Source organism: Carettochelys insculpta, chromosome 3, assembly GCF_033958435.1.
Source record: "Carettochelys insculpta isolate YL-2023 chromosome 3, ASM3395843v1, whole genome shotgun sequence".
In the NCBI taxonomy this organism is placed as follows: domain Eukaryota; kingdom Metazoa; phylum Chordata; order Testudines; family Carettochelyidae; genus Carettochelys; species Carettochelys insculpta.
The window spans coordinates 209,692,496-209,712,112 of NC_134139.1; the positions used below are offsets into that span (position 1 = coordinate 209,692,496).

The window sequence follows — 19,617 nt, forward strand, 5'->3', positions numbered from 1 at the left end:
CCCCACCTAAAACCAGGGTGTGCTGCAGCACTTCAGCAAACCCCTAGTTCCCAGCACCCATCAACACTTCACTTCTCAGAGCCACCTCCCATAAACCTTCCCATATATGTACTCTCCCACCCCATGGCCCCCTGCAGCACTCACCAGCCCTCTGCTAGCAGATCCATCTCTCCCACAATCAGCCTTGCTGCCTGCTGGACCAGAATGTCAAACTTTGAATTTTTTAGCACGCAACATCTGGGTTGTGGCTGTGTGCATATTGGGCCACAGGGTGAGAACCCCCATCTTACAAGCTCTACTACTTCAGACCAGAGGGCTCAGTTTCTTCGCTTCAGTCTTCCCCTTCCATAGCTTGTATTTGGTGCTCCTAATGTATGGAGACCTTCAGGATCAATTTATGCATCTGTGGGTGCCTGGCCATGTTGTGTTATCACCTCAGTGACACATGAATCAGAAACTAGTGGCCAGTATCTGACATAGGCCATTGAGGTCTGTCCTTTAAGAACTGGCTACTTGCACTGCCTTATGTCTTCTCCAGCTGATCTCTGAAGGGGACAACTAGCTGAGAAGGAGAGCCTCTGAGAATCTGGATGCTTTGGGGTCAGGATTTACAGAACATTTGTAGGCGTACTTTTCAGTGCCTGCATGCATTGGCCTCTATCTGTCAAAATGGAAGCAGAACTTGGTCTGGGCTTGCAAAACCGAAGTCTCACTGACGCAGTTGTCCAACCAACAAATACAGATGCTCTTTGCATGGAGTCTTTTAAAACCAGCCTTCTCTTTCTTTGAACTAGATAAATTAGTGTCTTAGCATGGGTGAAGTAGCAGGTGGATGGCTTACAAGCATGCAGATGTGTATTTTTTCCTCAAAGGTGGTTTCACACACATGGAGCATCATGGAAGAAAACCTAGTGAGAAAAGTAAGCAAAAGAGAAATCACACAGCTTGGGAAGAGCTGTGGGAGGAATGCAAAGTGATAAGAACAGGAGCCACATTTTAGGGCCTAAAAACAAGAAGAAAAGTTGCTTCAATATAATGAGAGAAAGGGAGAGGTGGGAAGTTTCCTCAGTAGATCTACTTTCCATCAGTGTGAACACAAACTTCTTTGAGTGGTGTGCCTGTGGGTGCTCCACACTGGGAGTCAGTGTGTCCTGGCATCACAGTTCAGCGATTTTTTACAGCAATGGTTGCCTGGGCTGCGCGCACACAGTAGCTTTCTCATGGCATTCACACCTAACACAGTGTGTGTATGATCCAGCCCTCTTCCGTTCCCTTTCTACTGTCCTCAGCTATAAACAGAGGTCCATTACAGTGCTTCTCCTTGCATCTCTGAAGGACAAGAGTTAGAGTTATAAGTTAGATTAGTTGTTAATTGATAGCTATTAATCTGAACCTCCTTTCTCTCTATCAAAAAAAAAAAAACCTGTCTCCCGTAAGGTTTTAAAGCAGTAACTGCTCTCCGGTAGCTAACATAAATAGAAAGAAGTTAATTTTCCATATTATGAGATATGGCTCAGTGAAAATTTTAACAGAATGCCAAGATCTCTGGGCTCAAGAAACATGACACTTGTCATGAACCAAATGCCCATCTCAGACAACCATTCTGCTCATTCTTCTGTTTGCTGCTTAGAAGAAGCACACGTCCCCAGAATGTTCACATTTCAGCAGCCATAATTTAAGAGCCAAGCGTGACAGCAAACATTGCTTAAAATGATTTTAATGGAGAAGTCCCTTCAGCCACCCTAGCATACACCTTCGGAGGATGCACGTAAGGCTCAGTCAAATGCTAAAATTGTGACTTTCAAAACTGTTGGGAAGTGGGTTAGCAAGCCTCTGGCTTGGGACTCTCATAAAAAGAGTTTCCCTCGTAAAGTCTTCAGCTGTAGTGTTGAGCTCAGCTAGAGATAGTACAGCAGATGCTCCCAGCACCATCCCAGCACGGGCCTTTGCTGAGACAAGACACACCAAATCAGGGTCAAGGTGCGCCATCTCCTCTGTGACACTGACAACTCCAGTGCAGAGCTTGGTACCACCAGCAATGTGCCCTTCGAGGCTCCTGGCACTGAGTCAACATTGTTAACCTGACCCAGCATGGCTTCAGCCTTGTTGGCCAGATCAGAACGCAGCATCACCCCAGCAGTGACCATGCCAGCACCATCCTAATTGCTCCCTGAGTGAGACTTAGTGACTGCCTCAGTTTCCACTCCTTGGCCCCGACCAGTCACCTGGCCACACTTCTTACCACCTTCCACTGTCACCTACTCCATTCACAGTGATGGAGAAGCAGACAACCATCACAGCAGGTTTTCATCACAACACTCTTCCCCAACACACTGGAGACCACCTTGTCATATACATCAAGTGAAGTCCCACCATGCAACTCTGGTATAGCCAACCATGGGCTTACCCACTCCCACCTTACTTTATGCATTGGTGTCCAGGGACCAGCTATAGGAGCCAATTCACCACTCCTTCTGCCCCAGCACAACAGATGCTCTACACACATCCATCGGCACCAAGCATCCCACCCTCGGAAACACATGAGTAGGACAGCCAAGAGCAGGATGAGGATTCTGGCATTTAAAACAAAGAGCCCCCTCCAGTACACAGTTCCTCCTCATCATGAGGCAGTCATACCAACAGAGCCCTGACCTACCAATGACTTTAAACAATTCCAGGAACTGTTCGTTAGGGTGGCCACAAACCAAGAGATACCGTTCCTGGAGGTCCAGGAGAAGCACTACAAACTCCTGTAAATATTACAGCCAGCAGCAGTGGCTAAGAATGCACTTCCTATAGATAAAGATATTCTGGAACCCCTTGAAAACTTCTGGCAAACCCCAGCTTGCACACCACCAACCAACAAAAGGGCTAATAGGAAATACTTGTGCCAGCAAAGGACATGGACTTTCTCATTTTCCATCCACAGACTAACTCATTAATCATAAATGCTGTCAACCATCACAACAAACAGCCATGATTCCATTCAGCCCACAAGAGAGAGACCACAAGAGGCTAGCCCTCTTCAGTCTCAAAATGTATTCATCCTCCACCTTCCAGCTCAGGTTGCCAACTATGCAGCTCTGTTTGCCAGCTGTGAGTACTATACTAAACTTGGGGAGCTCAGGGAAGACCACCCAGAGCAGAACGATCCCCAACAAAAGGCCATCATACAAGAAGGGCAGATAATAGCATGAATTCCACTTCAGTCACCTCTGGATGTTGCAGACTCAGCTACTCGAGCCATCACCATGGCACTTGTGATGCTCAGGGCATCCCTGCCACAAGCCGTAGAATTCTGAAGCAGCTTTGACAGACAGAAACTGTTCTCCTTAAAAGTCAACAAGGTTCATCAGACACCGAAGGACTTGTGGGCCACCCTCTTTACACCTGGTATATACACACCACCAGCCAAGAGTGGGTGATATGTGCCATACTTTCCACCGGCAGCAACAGTTGACGTTTTTTTTTACCCCAGCAGGACAAAGCAAAGTCACAGAGAGAACAACACCTCTGACTGAAACTCCATCAACCACCCAAATCGTGGTTTTGAAGGTTTGGTCAAGAGCCAGCACAACCTCCCCCAGCACACGGCGCTGACGTAGTACCCAGCATACCTTTGGTCATTGATTACACCCATATTGCCATGCCTGGGCAACTATATCAATGAAACGGTGGACACTGGAGATTGTGAGACTAAACTAACAGAGTAGCATGTGCACTGTCTCTTTGGAGACAGCAACTTAATTACTGAGAGTGTCCAGTGAGAGGGCCTGACTATTGCAGAGGCATTTCTGGGGCGCACAGGTTCCCTGACTGTTACGTGCAAGGCCAAGTTAAAGCATGCAGCATCCCTAGAGGTGTGCTGGTGAGGAAGACCAGTTGATGCAGCATGGAGTTGTCTCACAGCTTAAGCCCCAGCAAAACTGTCTGTTGCTAAGACAAAGAGGTAACACCGTGGTTTAGAGTTTTGGCTGTCCTGTATACAGCAAGATAGCATGTTTGATTGCACCCAGTTTGTCATGCATGTCAGATCGTTCTGTATAACTGGTCTGTCCTTATCTTTATTTATTAAAGCACCAATCTTTGCCGGTAAAGTTTTTGTAAATGATAATGATTTTATACTTCCACATCATTGATAAAAGTATTGGCGAGTTTGCAGCAACCTGATTCAGGTGAAGTCTCACATTGATGATTGCTATTAACACTTATAATTGAGAGCTATAATTCAGCCCATTTTTAGCCCACTGAGTGAGGGCAATGTTGATTGCACATAGTACTAATATTTTACCCTTTCCTTTTCTGAGAAGAAACTCAGAGCAGCCAGAGAGTTGGAACCTTAGCAGGGTGGGGTCTTTCTACAGCCTTCCTCCTGCTGCTTGAAACAGACTCAGCAGAGTTCATGTCATAATTCGATTCCTACAACCCAGGAACAGTTGTGTTGTGTTGACCTTGTACTGTATTTTTTTCTTCAGGACTTGCCATATGAAAAAGTTGGTATCCTAGTCACAGTTTTTTGTGCAAGTGGTGTAACTCCCAACTATTTTATACTGATAAAGCGGGTCTTTGCCCACGAAAGCTTATGCTCCAAAATATCTGTTAGTCTATAAAGTGCCACAAGATTTCTTGTTGTTCTCGAAGCTACAGACTAACATGGCTACCTCTCTGATAACTATTTTATACGTTTCCTTCTTTCTTTCAATCTCTTCTTAAGCATACTGCTAGCTTCTGCATCTGCCTCTCTGCATCTTACAGAAATATTGTGTGCTACAGAAACACATGGTACAGTTTTTCTCGAGGCTCTTCCAAAAGAGATGACAAACTGTTATATCCACTTCTCTCTGATGTGCAAGTGTTAATGGGCATAACCATGCAGTCCTGATTTGAGGCTGTGCCCCCAGAGGTACTTGTCATTCTTCATAACAAACACCACAACAAACAATAGTCCACACAGTGTATATGTCATTCAGGAAAGCTGAATCCAAACAGAACATTTTCTGTGTAGCATACAGTAAATACTGTGATTAAATATTGCATATTCTTATCATCTAGCCACGGCCCCAAACAGACCTGGGTTTCAATTTTGATGCCAATAAACAACAAAGACAGCTGATAGCTGAACTGGAAAACAAAAACAGGTAAGACTCTCAATCCCATTTAGAAATGTTTGGTGGGGTGTGTGTGGAGACAGAGCATTTATTTGCGGGTTTACTTAATTCTAACATTTTGTGGTTTAAACTGGGTTTCACAGATCTCTGGTTGAATGGTGCACCTGTTTCATTAGTTCAATTAGCATCTGTTGTTAAATACCTCTGACAATCACAGTTTTTGTCCAGATGTCTAAGTAAGGACATGGGGACCTGCCTTTAGGCCCCCAAGTTTGAAAAAACTGGCCCATCTTATGGCAAAATTTAATGTCAAGTGCGTTATACTTATCCATTGCCTTAAGATGGGGGTTTCAGCTCCTGATGATGACAGTAGAAGCTAAATATGTATCCCAGATGCTCCTAAGTTCGAACATTTTAGTTAAATTGAAAGTCTCCTTATGTTCTGGGTACCTGAGAACCCCTGAGGTTCAAAGAAATCACTTTTGTGTTGCGCTCCAGCAGTGTGCCCAGCCCAGTACACACCTATTGCAGTCCCACCTCCCATGTTTGTAAACGACCAGTTCTGTAGCTCCTTAAAGACTAACAAATATATTTATTAGGTAATGAGCTTTCATGGGTAGGACCCACTTCTTAGCCATGAGAGCTCATTACCTAATAAATAAATAAGTCAGTCTTTAAGGTGCTACAGGAAGCTACAAACTATCCCTACTCCTCCTCTGATTTTATAGAATAAACCAATCAGACAGGAGTAAAATAAATAAGGTACCAGTGGGTGTGGGAAGCGGGGCATTTTGAAAGGCTTTGTGGAGGAAAAGTGATTTGAGAAGAGGGAGGACTTCTGCTCTTATGGACAGCTTATAGTGCTGGTTATGCGTCTTAAAAAGCAGACCTGGAGCACCTCTCGTGGGCACCTCCTGTCAGTTGGGTGCAAGTGTGTATTCTCTCTCTTCCTGCTCCTGGCACCCCTGATTGGCTCTTAATCTTGGCAGCCCTCCAACCAAGTCACACACAGTCAACGTGCACCAACACGTGGCTTCTGGGGTCAGAGATCCAAAGGGCTCTATCACTGTGTCATTAGTATCTGTAGCCCTGTCTCTGGGCTTAGTTTTCAGCTACTTCTGAGCTAATTTTAAGTCCAACCCTGTCCAGGAATGGAACAGTGCCCCAAGGGCTTTTTCCTCAGAGACTCTTTGCATAATCATTTCTTCTCTCCCAATCATTTCAGCCAGGTGGCTCCTTCAAGTTCAGTCCTTTTCCCAGGATGATAAAGTTCAACACATGTCTGCCCCTGTAAGGAGTTTGTCTTGTTTTAGAGCCCTTTAAATTCCAGCCCTGTGCATGGCCTGTTACATGAAACATGTCCCCTTGAGTTCTAGCAAAGAGCACCCTTCCTTGCTCCTCTGCTGTCAGCCAAGAGGTGGCCTGCAGCTCTTTTTATCTGAGCCTGCTTGCTCTGATTGGCTGTTCCCTAGAAAGGCAGGCCTAAAGAAGGAATCTTCACTGCTCCTTTTCTGGACAGAGTGTAGAGAGGGACCCCAAGGCATCTAGCAGTAGGCCTCAGAGGACCTGCTACACCCCATCTCAAGATCAAATATACCAGGTAAACTAAATTGTAGGCTCAGTGCTCCTCTGAAGTCCCATAGGGAAAGTAGCTCAACAATTATTTTTAAATGAAGATTAGAAAATAAATCTGCCAGCTCAGTTAAAATAGAGAGGGATTTAATTTATATTCTTCTTTGAGTAGTGGCTCCATGGGTGCTTCACCTAGGTATGACGACTCCATTGCACCCATAGTCAGACAATGATGGTATCCGTTCCCTTGACAGGCTGCACATGTGCGGAAACCAGAATGCACTGAACACAATGGCTACACACACATGCAGCCTGCTGACCCCACTGTTCTTTCTCTGCTGCTGTTGGCTCCAGTCAGAACCTGCAGTTTTCCCTCTACAACTTGTCTTTCCTTCACAGTTTAGATAGTTTTAGATAGTTACTTGTTCATAGTCTTATACTAGTAGTTTATAGTGTTAGCATATCTCATCGTTGGTTTAAAAAAAAATCATCGTTCCTCACTTGTCAGACATACCTGCTTCACCAACATTTAAAAGATGTCTCACCTGCATAATGTGCATCCTTATTTCTGATGGACATTGTCGGTATGTACGCTGTCTCAGTGAAGGACAAGCAAATGCCTTCACTGTAAAAAGCTCACTGCCAGAACAAGAAAGGCGAGAGAGCTCCTGCTTCAACTTTTTGTCATTGAAAAATCCACGAGGCCTGTCTCTAACCCAGGGCACCCATTGCTAACCAGACAACTCTCAGAGATGGAGAGCTATGAGCAGGCAGCCCCCACGGTGAGATCTTCTCCTTCAAATTCCAACTCAGGGCAGTTGGACGAGAACCGCACCCATTCAGTTTCACAGAGCCAGTCTTCAGAGACAATCAACCCCGTTACCAGCAAAATCCAAGACACGACCATGAGGCACTGGACACCTCCATCACCAAGATAGCCTGAGGCACTAAAGACTCGGAATGGGGCCAGCTCTAATGCACCAGCACTTAAAAAGCTAAAATAGGCTCTGTCAGCACCAACCAAACCTGTGTTGGCACCAAGCAAGCCACAAGCAGTGTCAGCACCCAGCTCTTCAGTGCCACCACCTACAGCACCAGCAGCACATAGCAAGACCTCAGTGCATTCAAAAAACAGGCACTGACAGTGCAGAAGAGGTGATCGGTACCATGTCCACCATAATCTACCTTGGTACCATCTCTAGTGCACATCCCTCCTCCCAGTCTACCCTTTTCAACAGCAGCAGATTTCAGTGTCTCCTTGGTACAAGGCACTCCCTTATTGTGCACCAGTGGTATGCCCAACACATTCCACATGAGCCTGCTTGCTACTCCAGTGGGTTTAGCTCCACCTCTGGATAGTGAGGATGAGGATGTGACACTCCCAGACACTCCTCAGCTAATGCACAACCACCACCACCACAGTGGCAACTTCAACAATGGCTACTCCCGCTAATGCCAGTGCCCATGAACTGGCCTTATTGGGACCCTTGCATGGCATACAGAGTGCCCCACCAGCACACACATTCTCATCACCAAATGACACAATAATGCTTCCACCTCCCTCAGTCGACAATTACTTTAAATCCTTTCAGGAGCTGTATAGCAGAGTAGCACACCCCTTAGAAATTTCTCTCTGGAGTCTGCCTGAACACAACATCAACTGACAGACAGTGTACACACCTCTTCTATGGCTAAACTAACAATGCCAATGGACCCGGTTAAGCATATATGGCAGACACTAGGCTCTATACCTCCCACATGTAAGAGGTCAGGTACAAAATAATACATGTCACCACAAGGAGCAGAATTTTACTCACCCAACCCCAAATTCTTTCTTAGATGCTATCAACCATAGAGGCTGACAACATGCTGCCCATACCACACCCTACAAAAGGGATTGGAAAAACCTGGAGCTATTTGGAGGGAAGGCCTATTCATCAGCCATCCTTCAACTCTGGATTGCTATCTGTACTGTCTTACTGGCAAAGGAAACACACATCTTCGCACAGATGATGGAGTTTATTTACCAACTGCCTGACACAAAGAGACAGCAATTTAAACACAGTCTCAGCAAGGGTGTACTGATATCCTGCATGGCTTTACAACTACCCTCAATTCCACTGACACAGCCACTCACTCCATATAAGCAGCGGTGGTCATGAGAAGAGCATCGTGGTTTCCCAAAGGAGGTATAGACCACAGTCAAAGACCTTCCTTTCAGGGGCTCCAAACCTTTTGTAGAGTCCACCGATGCCACACTTCACACTTTAAGGGACTCCCAATCCACTCTTAAAACATTCAGTATACATGCCCTTGTTACATGAAAGAAAGGGGGAGTTATTTTAGTCAGAGGGACAAACCAACACCATTCATCCAACCACAAAGATATTTTGATAACAAACACAAGCAGAGACAAAACAGGTGGCATCAATTAGCTAATTACCCTACACCATCACAGCCATTTATATCATACCACACCTGTAGAGGGAGGTTTGGCCCCAAAATCTCCAAGGCAGTATCTAAAACTAAACATACCATTCAGGAACAGACTGGCCCACTTCTTTCAAGTGTGGAACATCATTATCGTGGACAGTTGGGTGCTCAAAATATGAATGCAATGACCAGAGCACACTTTCACATCTACCCCCCTCACCCCCAGCTGTCCATCTTCTGGGACCCATCTCACAATGATACCCTTTCCAAAGAACTTCAACATCTAATATAAATGACAGCTATAAAGCCTGTCCCACAGGAACACAAAGGAGAAGGTTTCTACTCCCAACACCTTCCCACACCCAAAAAGATGGGAGGATGTAATTTATGCTTGACCTGCACAATCTCAATCTCTACATTTGTATGCATCAGTTCAAATGGGTGACCCTTGCCACAGTACTACTTGCCCTGGAGAAGGGAGACTGGTAGCTACCTTCAACCTCCAAGATGCATATTTTCACATCAGAATACATCCAGCACACAGACAATTTGTATGTTTTGCAATACACAAGCACCATTACCCTGATACAGTACACCCCTTTGCGTTATCTACTGCCCCCTGAGCATTTTCCAAGGTACCGGCAGTGGTAACAGCACAATTACAAAAGAAGGGAAATACCATCTTCCCGTTATCTCAACAGCTGCCTTCTAAAAGGACCTTCATACATACCCGCTGAAAATGCAGTTTCCATAATCAGGATCCCTCTTCAACGAGATTGACCTACAGCTCAATCTTTGAAAATGTTCACTGACTCCAACACAACAGTTGGAATTCACAGGGGCCTGTCTGGGACTGTATAACAGCCACAGCCTTTGGACCACTTCAAAGAGCACAGACCGTTACACACTTAGTACACCTCATCCAAACGGTCTTCATATAACAGTGAAAACCTGCCTCCAACTTCTCGGCCACGTGATAACTGCAGCATTTGTCATAACGTATATATACCTGCACATGAGACCTCTTCAAATGTGGCTATGCGCTGCATACAAACTCCATTTTCACCACATGGGCAAAACTCTGTTGGCAGCTCTCAAGGTGAAGGAATTCTTATCCTGGTGGACAATACACAGCAACTTATGCAAAGGAGTGGCATTCCTGAAAACACCTCCGGCCCTCACAATTACAACAGATGCATCTCTCATAGGATGGGGAGCTCACCTTGCCGAACACGCTGCACAAGGCTGATGGTCTGTAGGAATCCAGGTTACCTTTCAGTCAACTGTAACTCAGTGGTTTGCAAAGCTTAACAATTTTTAAACCTCTTAGTGAACAGGCCAATACAAATACTAACAAACAATGTAACAACTATGGTTTACATAAACGGACAGGGTGAAGCCCAATAATACCCATTGAGTATGGAGGCAATAGGATTATGGGGATGGTGCAATCCACAAAAGATTGCCCTGACAGCGACCTACTTACTGGACAAAAACAATGTTCTGGGAGGACAATCTCAGCAGATGCTTTCCTCAGAATTATAAATGGGAGATCAATCCCAGCTTTCTGAAACGTGTGTTCAAACAATGCGAGCACCCCAACATAGATTAACCACCGGCAACAGCACCAAATGTCCAGTGTATTTCTCCAGGGCAGGTTTGGGACCACAGTCTCTAGGGCATGCATTCTACCATTAAGCCAATGAGCGCTTCTCAAAATAAAATGGAACAAGGCCAAGAAAGGTGTGGTATCCTTACCTCTTGCAGGTATCGATAGCTCTTCCTTGGCAATTCTCCCCAGTCTCTTGTCTTCTACTCAACAAAGGTCTGACCCCTCACCTATCCAGCATGGACAACCTGCATCTTGGAGCCTGGCTAATGATTGGCTGACATCACTAGAAGAAAATTCCTCTGCTTCAGTACAAGAGATACTGCTCAATGCCCGGAGACAATCTAAAAGAAAAACATACACGCAGAAATGGCACTGTTTTGTCAATTGGTGTGAAACACAACTCTCCCCTATCTTATCTGACATCACACATGTATTACAATATCTGTTACAGCTCAAGAAAACGGATCTATCCCTGTGCTCTGTGAGGGTACACCTGGCCGCCATTACAGCACTTCATCCTCCAGTGCATTTAGTGTTCTTTATGCACACACCCCATGTTCAAAAAGTTCTTAGAGGGATTTGCAAAACATGTACCCACTGAATAAAGCTCCTCCTCAGCTTGGGACTTCTACCTCCTACTAACAGCCCTCATGAGAGAGCCATCTGAATCCATGGCAACATGCTCACACCTTCATTTTTCTATGAAAGTGGCATTCTTGATCTCTATCATGTCTTCCCATAGAGTGAGAGAACTAGGAGCTCTCATGACAGACCCCCCCCACACACACATTTACTATACCGCACAAAGATGCAGTTGTACTTCACTGGCACCCCAAATTCCTCCCAAAGTATCTACTTCTTTTGACTTTAGTGAACCCTTATACTTACCCCTTTTCTTCCCCAAGCCCCATTTGGGCCATACAGAAGCACTCATGCATACACTAGAAGTCTGCAGGGCTCTAGCATTTTATCTACAAAGAACAAAACCTTTCAGAAAAACCAGCAGACTTGTTGTATCCTCTACAGAATGTCCACCAATATCAAATCAAAGACTATCCCAAAGGATCTTGGGCTGTATTCGCCTAACATATGAAATTTGCAGCAAACAGCCACCACTAACTATCCGCATCCACTCCACTAGAGCAATGACCGAGTCCACGGTGATTCTTCATAATGCGCCCATTTGTGACATTTGTAGCACTGCTACATGAGCATCTACACATACACTCACACAATGCTACGCCATTAAAACTAACTTGACCACAGACACACAATTGGGCCACACCATTCTACCTACCATTGCATTACATCAACTGAAGCTCTCTCTGCCTGCAAGGGAGACTGCTTCATAATCACCTAGGTGGAGTACCCATGGGGACACTCCTTGAAGAAGAAAGAGTTACTCACCTTGTGCAGTAACTGAGGTTCTTCTAAATAGTTGTCACTGTGGGCACTCCACTACCCACCCTTCCTCCCCTCTGCTTCTGTATACTCTCTCTTCCAATGACGGTAGAGAGGGAACAGAGGTCGGTGGACTGTACATGCATAGTAGCCGTCATGTTCAGCATGTGCTGAATGTTTCACACACACAGCCTACCAAGGATACTGCTACTGTAATTCTCTGAATATGGGTGCAGCAGCGCCATATTACTAAGGTGACTATCCTTCCCGTATTGGGTGGGACAGTCCCATATTTGGGATGCCAAAAAGGTGTCCCTACTTATTTTTAAAAAGGGACTCATTGTCCCATATTTGTCCCCCCACACACACATTTTTCTGCCATCGGCTGCGCAGGCGCAGCTGCTGGCAGAAGTCACTTCCACAAGCCTCAGGGAAACAGGAGGAGTGTGGGCAGCTGCCGCATCCCTGCTGCTTCCCTGGGGCTCTGGGAGCACTGACAGCTGTGGCCTTCCCCGTGGCTCCTGGGGATTGCTGGTGGCTGCCACTTCCTCGGGGCTCCTGGGTTTACTGGGATCACCTGTGGCTGCTGCTTCCTGGGGGGCTCCTGGGGATCGCTGGCTGCTGCTTCCTCCTTCTTGGTTCCCCGGGGGTGGTGGAGCTGGGAGGAGACGACCCTCCCCCTCCATATCTCTCTGTCCTGTATTTGGGACAGGGAGATATGGTCACCCTACATGTTACCGAAGTGGAGCACCCCTGGGGACAACCATCTCAAAGAACCTCGGTTACTGCACAAGTTGAGTAACTCTCTCTTTTCATAAATGACTTAACAGTTACTAGTATGTTTTTTGGCCTTCAGCTGTACAGGATACAACAACAGTTTAGAATATACTCAATGGGGTTGGGGGCACTAGTTAATTGCATTCCCTTTGTGAGACCTCATGACAAGTTTGTCTCCGTTATTGTGATCTCCTGTGGTCAGGCGCTCTTATTTGTCACTTTCCTACTGACCTGCCAGAAAACCTTGTGAAGATGATTATGAAATTAACCAGTATTTCCACTGCTATATATGCTGGCTTGGTCTCTCTGAAACATTTCCTGCAGCAGGAGCAAATAGATCAGTATGCCTTGACAACAAATGTAGCTCTTCCCCCTTTAAACCACAGCTATTCTGTTTGCCTCTGCTGTAGGGAAGATTTTGAAGAAGCATTGCTGGCATACGGAGAAGTGGTGACAAGTGGTTAATTTCATACTTATCCCCTTTTTGATAATAGCAATACTAACTAGCAGTGAGGCAATAGTCCGGTCTTCACTACGTACCACTTTTGGGTTTGATCCGATGCCATTGACACATGAATGGGAATTAACCACCCTTACAACTGTACTGCTGCTGTTACAGAGCTGTGTAAAAAGCACATCTCAGGATTTTTTTTCTAGACTGTGAAAACATATCATGAGCTGTTGCCTTGTTTCTTGGTCATTCTCCTTGTCTCCGTATTTCAATAGAGAGATACTGCAAGAAATTCAGCGCCTCAGGCTGGAGCATGAACAAGCCTCCCAACCAACCCCCGAGAAGGCCCAGCAGAACCCAACTTTGCTGGCAGAACTCAGGCTTCTACGGTAAAAAAAACCAAAAACTTGACAGCCTGTGACATATTAACCCTTCGCCATGTGTGGCCTACTCTCTGGAGTAGGTGAGCCTATCTGGTAGCGTGGCCTGCTCTCTGGAATGAGTGAGTTGTATTGAGAACGGCATATTGGAAATCTAAGGAGCCATTTTAAATCTCTCTGCTGGTGATGGTTGAAAATTGGCAGTTACACAAAACTATGTGACTGTTGCATTAAGTTGTGGTATCGCCAGCATGTGTGGGTGGGTCCCAGCTTTGGTTAGGTGGGCAGGCAGTTACGGAGAGGCTGGGAGGGCAGGCAGGATGGCGAGTACAGCTTCCCCCAATCTCCTGCAGCCAGCCGTGGGGGAGCTGAGGAGTAAATTCTCTGGCCGGGGCTCCCTGGGGGCTCCAAGCATGCATCCAGATCTGGGAAGGGGTACTACTCTCCAGTGTGCACAGATCCTAGCTCCCTTCCAGGTACCATTGCCCCACACTGGGCCTGGATGTCCCAGGCAGTGGGCCTACTTTTTTCTGAAGATCTTTCCTACCACCACCAGCTGCTCACTCACTCACCCTCCTCCCAGTGGTGAATTAGACACTGGGCCGACCCAGGAAAAATGGGTGTTCCCGCAGCCCCGCCCACTCCACCTGTGGTGTGCTCCTGCTGGTAAGTGGGATGGGAGCACAGGGACTTTCTTCACGCTATCTACTGCACCAGGGCTCCAGCATGGGAAGTGGGGCTGGTGTGCAGGGCTTGTCCCACTCCATCCAGAGAGAGACAAGCCCCCAACACCTTAATCCCATTCCCTGGCAGCAGCAGTGGGCAGGTGGGCAGAACAGGGCAAGAACTGGGCTCATAGCAGATCTGGGTGGCACAGCCCACCCATGGCCAAGCCCCATCGTAAAGTAGATTTAAAAGCAAACAGAAGCATCATGTGATGTGTATTCCTGCTGTTTAGTTAAATAAGAAAGTTATTTGTAAGGAGGTCAGTAGAACTGGGATCATGTGCTTATTATTTACTGGACAAGGGAATGGAAGAAAAGAGCAATGTCGGTGATTTGATTAGTCAGTGGGGTTTTAAAACACTTATCTGCAAACATTCAGCACACCTCCAGAGCAATCTTCAAGGTCCTTTTGATTATGTTTGCATTTTGAAGTGACCAGGGAAGAATTTTCAGTGTTCACAAATAAAGCATGGCAGAGTCTATGTAATCACAAGTGAATTCTCTGTTTTTTATTTTTCATCTTCTTTTGCTAGTAAATTTTCAGTTCAGCCTTTGGAAAACACCATTTGAAACCTAATGCACACCCTGAAATTTAAGCTCTTGATAGCTCCAGCCCTTTGAGACCGGCATTATGTCAGGATTGCAAGGGAATCCATTCTGTATGTTAGTCTGCATTCTCTGTTTGTTGAGGACTTCTCCCTCAGGCAGGCACAGTATGGCTGGAGGGGGACAGCTCTGCTTCATCCCAATACAGGGCAATTCCTATATGCAAGATTATAAGAATCATAGAATCATAGAACACTAGGACTGGAAGGGACCCTGAGAGGCTATCGAGTCCAGCCCCCTGCCCCAATGTGATTATTCTGGCTCAGCTGCAGCCACAATTTATAGAAATTCCAATTTTGGTTTAGGGTTAAATTTTGATTGCACCAGGATGATGCCACTGGAGACACACCCAGGCCAAATTTGAGTGAGTGGCATTACAGCACAAGTGAGTGACACAGGGTCACAATGCCACTCAAACTTATTTAAGTTATGTCTGCTACATGGGAGTCCAAAACAAACTGAAAAATAGCAAGATGGGATGTATGTCCATCAGCCATCTCTGCAAATTTCCCTAGGTGGCTTGGAAACAGCTGGAATTTCTTTTAACGCTTCCTTCCCTGTAACTTAAACAGGCAGAGAAAGGATGAACTAGAGCAGAGGATGTCTGCACTTCAAGAGAGCAGAAGGGAACTGATGGTACAGCTTGAAGGGCTAATGAAGCTGCTCAAGGTAAACCCCTTTGTCTCACAAATGCAGCGTACTCTTCCCTTACATGTTCCCGTGTTTTGCTCTCACTAGGCTCCTACATTGCCAGTGTCCTTAGTGCCTCAGTGATCATGTACAGATAATCTTGTGAACAATGGAATAAGCTTGTAAAAAGCCTCTTCCATTTTGGCTCTGCATATTGGGAAGGGTGGCTAATGTGTGATTAGGTCCACTTGCTGATTCCTGTGTTAAAGTTGTTGAACACCCACAGGTTTTGGGAAAGGGGGAAGACTAGATTTGCTAATTGACTATCCTGTCACCTATTATCTACAATTGTCCCAATGTAATGATAGATTGCTCCAGACTTAGCTTGGTGACAAGTATCAGAGGGGTAGCCATGTTAGTCTGTATCTGCAAAAACAATGAGAGATCCTGTGGCATCTTATACATTAACAGATTTTTTGGAGCATAAACTGCTTTTTGCCCATGAAAGCTTATGTTCCAAAAAAATCTGTTAGTCTATAAGGTGTCACAGGACTACTTGTTTTTCAAGCTTAGCCTGAAGACAATTTGGAAGCTGCATCTACTGCATTACAGACTGCAGCTTCCCGCCTGGCTGGTTGAGCCAAAAAGCAAGTGTTATTCCATTTCTCCATTGCCTGCACTAGAACCTCACTGGTCTAGAGTGTGATTTAGGGTATTAGATCTGAGCTAATATACCCATCAGTATTTGACATCTGGGCTATCTGAGCATCCAGCATTCTTTCTGTGGGAGATTTCTACAGCTGAGATCAGCCTGGACATGAAGTTCACCTACTATAGCAGAGGGTTACTTAGTGAATGAATGTTTGAAGATTAAATGTTCTAAATATGAACAGTCTGGAATTTTGACATGGTTAATACAGGAATGCACATTCAGCCCATCATGAGCCGGGTCAACAGAAATGTGAGTGATATGGAACAGCTTCCCTATGAGGAGAGAATAAAAAGCCTGAGACTGTTGAACTTAGATGAGAGATGATTGGGAAGGATGTGATAGTGATGTAGAGAAAGTGACTAGGGGAGTCTTATTTACTACTTCGTATAAGAACTGGGGTCTCCTAGTGGAATTATAAACAGCAGATTTAAAACTAACATAAGAAAGTACTCTGTTGAACAAAGCAATCAATCTGTGGAGGCTTGTTGTCCAGGCATGTTCAGAAGGCCAGAAATATAACTAGGGTTAAAAAAAAAATCAGAAAAGTTAATGAAGGACAACTCCATCGATTATTAGCCGAAAAGGTTTTAAGATGCAACCCCATAACCTCTGACTGCCAGAACCTGGAACTAGATTACAGGCGATAGTTCAACTTGATAATTACCCTGCTCAGTTTATTCTCTCTGAAGCAGCAATCTCTCACTGCTATGGGAAGACAGAATACTTGGCTAGATGAACAACTGGCACGACCCACTATGACTGTTCTTATGTTCATACAGATCATTGCATATGTGCAGCAAGTGGATTTAAAATATTAATAACTTGGCCATTTAGAAAGCAAAAATAGACCCTTTATGGGAGGATGCCCAAAAATGGCATTCCATTCATCTTTTTTTAAAATATATGAATACCAGTAAGTAATAATTTACAAGCTCAAAGCACAGTGCAAACACTAGTGCTGGATCTACACTAGAGAGTTTTGTTGATGGAAGAAGCCTTCTGTAGACATAACTCAAGGAGCATCTACACACTTAAAGCATTCTGTTGACAGATTCTGACAGAAATCTGCATTTGCCTCAACGGTATTATCCCTCAAAAATTTGATGCATCTCTGTTGACAGAAGTGTGGTGTAGACACTTCTGTCCACAGAGAGGGCTTCTGGTTGCCAAGCAGCCCTCTTTGCAGAGCTGCCGTTCCGCTTTCTGGCACTAGAGGGCAGTGCAGTCTGGCAGATCTCTGTCGACAGAGTAAGTTGTGTGTAGATGCAACTTGTTCACAGAGGTTCCGTCAAGATTTCCCTGTCGACAGTAACTATTGTCCACGGATGCTTCTAGTGTAGACATAGCCTAGGTGAATTAATCCGTCTCTGGGCACCAAAATTAAATCATAATCTAGGATTTCATAACTAAAGTCTACACTGGAAAGCTCATATTCACTATTGATCTATATCACATCCCCATAACCAACCACTCAGGTAGCATCCCAAGAAAGATGATTGGCCTGCTCAAACTCTCACAAACCAATTGGAGGAGCAAGGTCTAGAGTCAGAGACCAGCCACTGAAAACACCCTGCTATTGTGCATTGAGGATAACAGCAGCCTGTCTTTCCATAGTGTGAAAATTCTTCTTCAGTAAGATGCAAACTCTTAAGTCATTAACAGAATGACCCTCTCCATTACATGACATGACATTACATTACATGACAGGCTGCTGAACTTTCTTTTATGTTCAAATTCGACATATAAACACATGGTTTGAACCAGGATGCGAATTTTCTGGGTCATTATAGGGGCTCTTTTGCATTCTTGGCTTAATTTAATTCTTGACCTCCCCCCCGCCCCACCCCTCTGCTCTCTGATTTGCTCACCTTGATAATTTTTTTTCTGATTTGTCAACCTTGATTACTATTTTTGGTTCTCTGTGCCTTAAATACTGAGTCTGTTCTGGTCTGGCTATGGGCTGGGGAAGTGGGTCTGTCCCACGAAAGCTCATTGCCTAATAAATTATTTTGTTAGTCTTTTAAAGTGTTACTTTACTGCTTTTTTTGTTTTGATGGTATATAGACTAGCATGGCTTTCTCTCTGTTACTATTCACCAGTTAAATGAAAATGTTTGACTAGTTCCAATGAGGAATTATACAGAAAGATACAGCCGAAAGAGAACCTGCTGCTGAAGGTTATAAAATGGAAGCTACAACTATTTGGACATATTTGCAGAATGAACGATGAACAAAAAATCAAGACCCTAGTATTCGGCATAATGGATGGTTTGAATAGGAGAGGCAGACCCCACAGAGAATGGATAGATGATGTAGTAGATTGGTGCAGAGCTAGTCTACAGAAACTAAGCCACTCTGCACTGGACAGGGAAAGATGGAAGGAAATAGTGAGAGGCATCAGACATCAACGGGCGCTGAGCCCACGGATGATGATGATGGACTAGTTTAGTGTTTTATCTAGGTCCACTGCCCAGCTCTCCTGTGGCTGTGGGGCCTTGGTTCTGCTGTGGTCAGGAAATCCCAAAACTGGCGTCTCCGCAGCTTTGGGGTTCTGGCGTTTTAGCTTCTGCATGGCCAGGCCCACTTCAGCCCAGCCTGGCTGGCCACCACCAGAGTTAATTGGCCTGTGCCAGTTAACTGGTGAACATATTGGGTAAGCCTTATGTTAACCAGTATGCCTTCTCATTTACAGTTTAACATCCCTAGTGGCAGCATATACAGAGTTGTGGGAAACCTGTTTCGGGTTAAGGGCCACCAGCCTGCAGAAAAATCAGTCCAGGGCCACATGCAAGAGGGAGGAGGGAAAAATACCTTCACAGATGTGGCCCCCAACTGAGAAGCAAAAATAAGACATTCACCTGAGTACCCTCCAGCTGTGCCCCTGGACTTAGGAGAATGGGCGCTAGAAAATTTTGTGAGCCCCCACTAGGCTCTGGGATGGGGCCAAAAATGTGGTGTTCAGTGCATGGGAGGAGGCTGCTGGGCCAGAGGCTGGGGTGGGAATAAAGGGCCTAGGTGAGAGGTGGCATGCAGCCACCTCTGGGGGCAGATGTGCAGAGTCTGGGTGGGAGCAGCAGGAGTGAGCTAGGGGTGAGGGGTCTAGGCAGGATATAGGGTGCAGGAGCAAGCTTTGGTTGAGGATGAGGGGTCTGGACAGGAGGGAGGTGCAGGAATGTGATGGGGATGTGGGTATGGGGTCTGAAAGGGAGGG

The 19,617-nt window shown here is 45.5% G+C and overlaps 1 protein-coding gene across 8 annotated transcripts in view; it reads left to right on the forward strand.

The window, feature by feature from the left end:
- Positions 1-19,617, forward strand: part of DTNB (dystrobrevin beta) — a 361,871-nt gene that overhangs the window by 251,162 nt on the left and 91,092 nt on the right. For all 8 annotated transcript variants that reach the window (XM_074991528.1, XM_074991530.1, XM_074991531.1 and 5 more), the window contains 3 exons: positions 5,053-5,138; positions 13,630-13,743; positions 15,638-15,734. In XM_074991528.1, the coding sequence (XP_074847629.1) occupies positions 5,053-5,138; positions 13,630-13,743; positions 15,638-15,734 (297 nt within the window). The remainder of the gene's footprint in view (positions 1-5,052; positions 5,139-13,629; positions 13,744-15,637; positions 15,735-19,617) is intronic.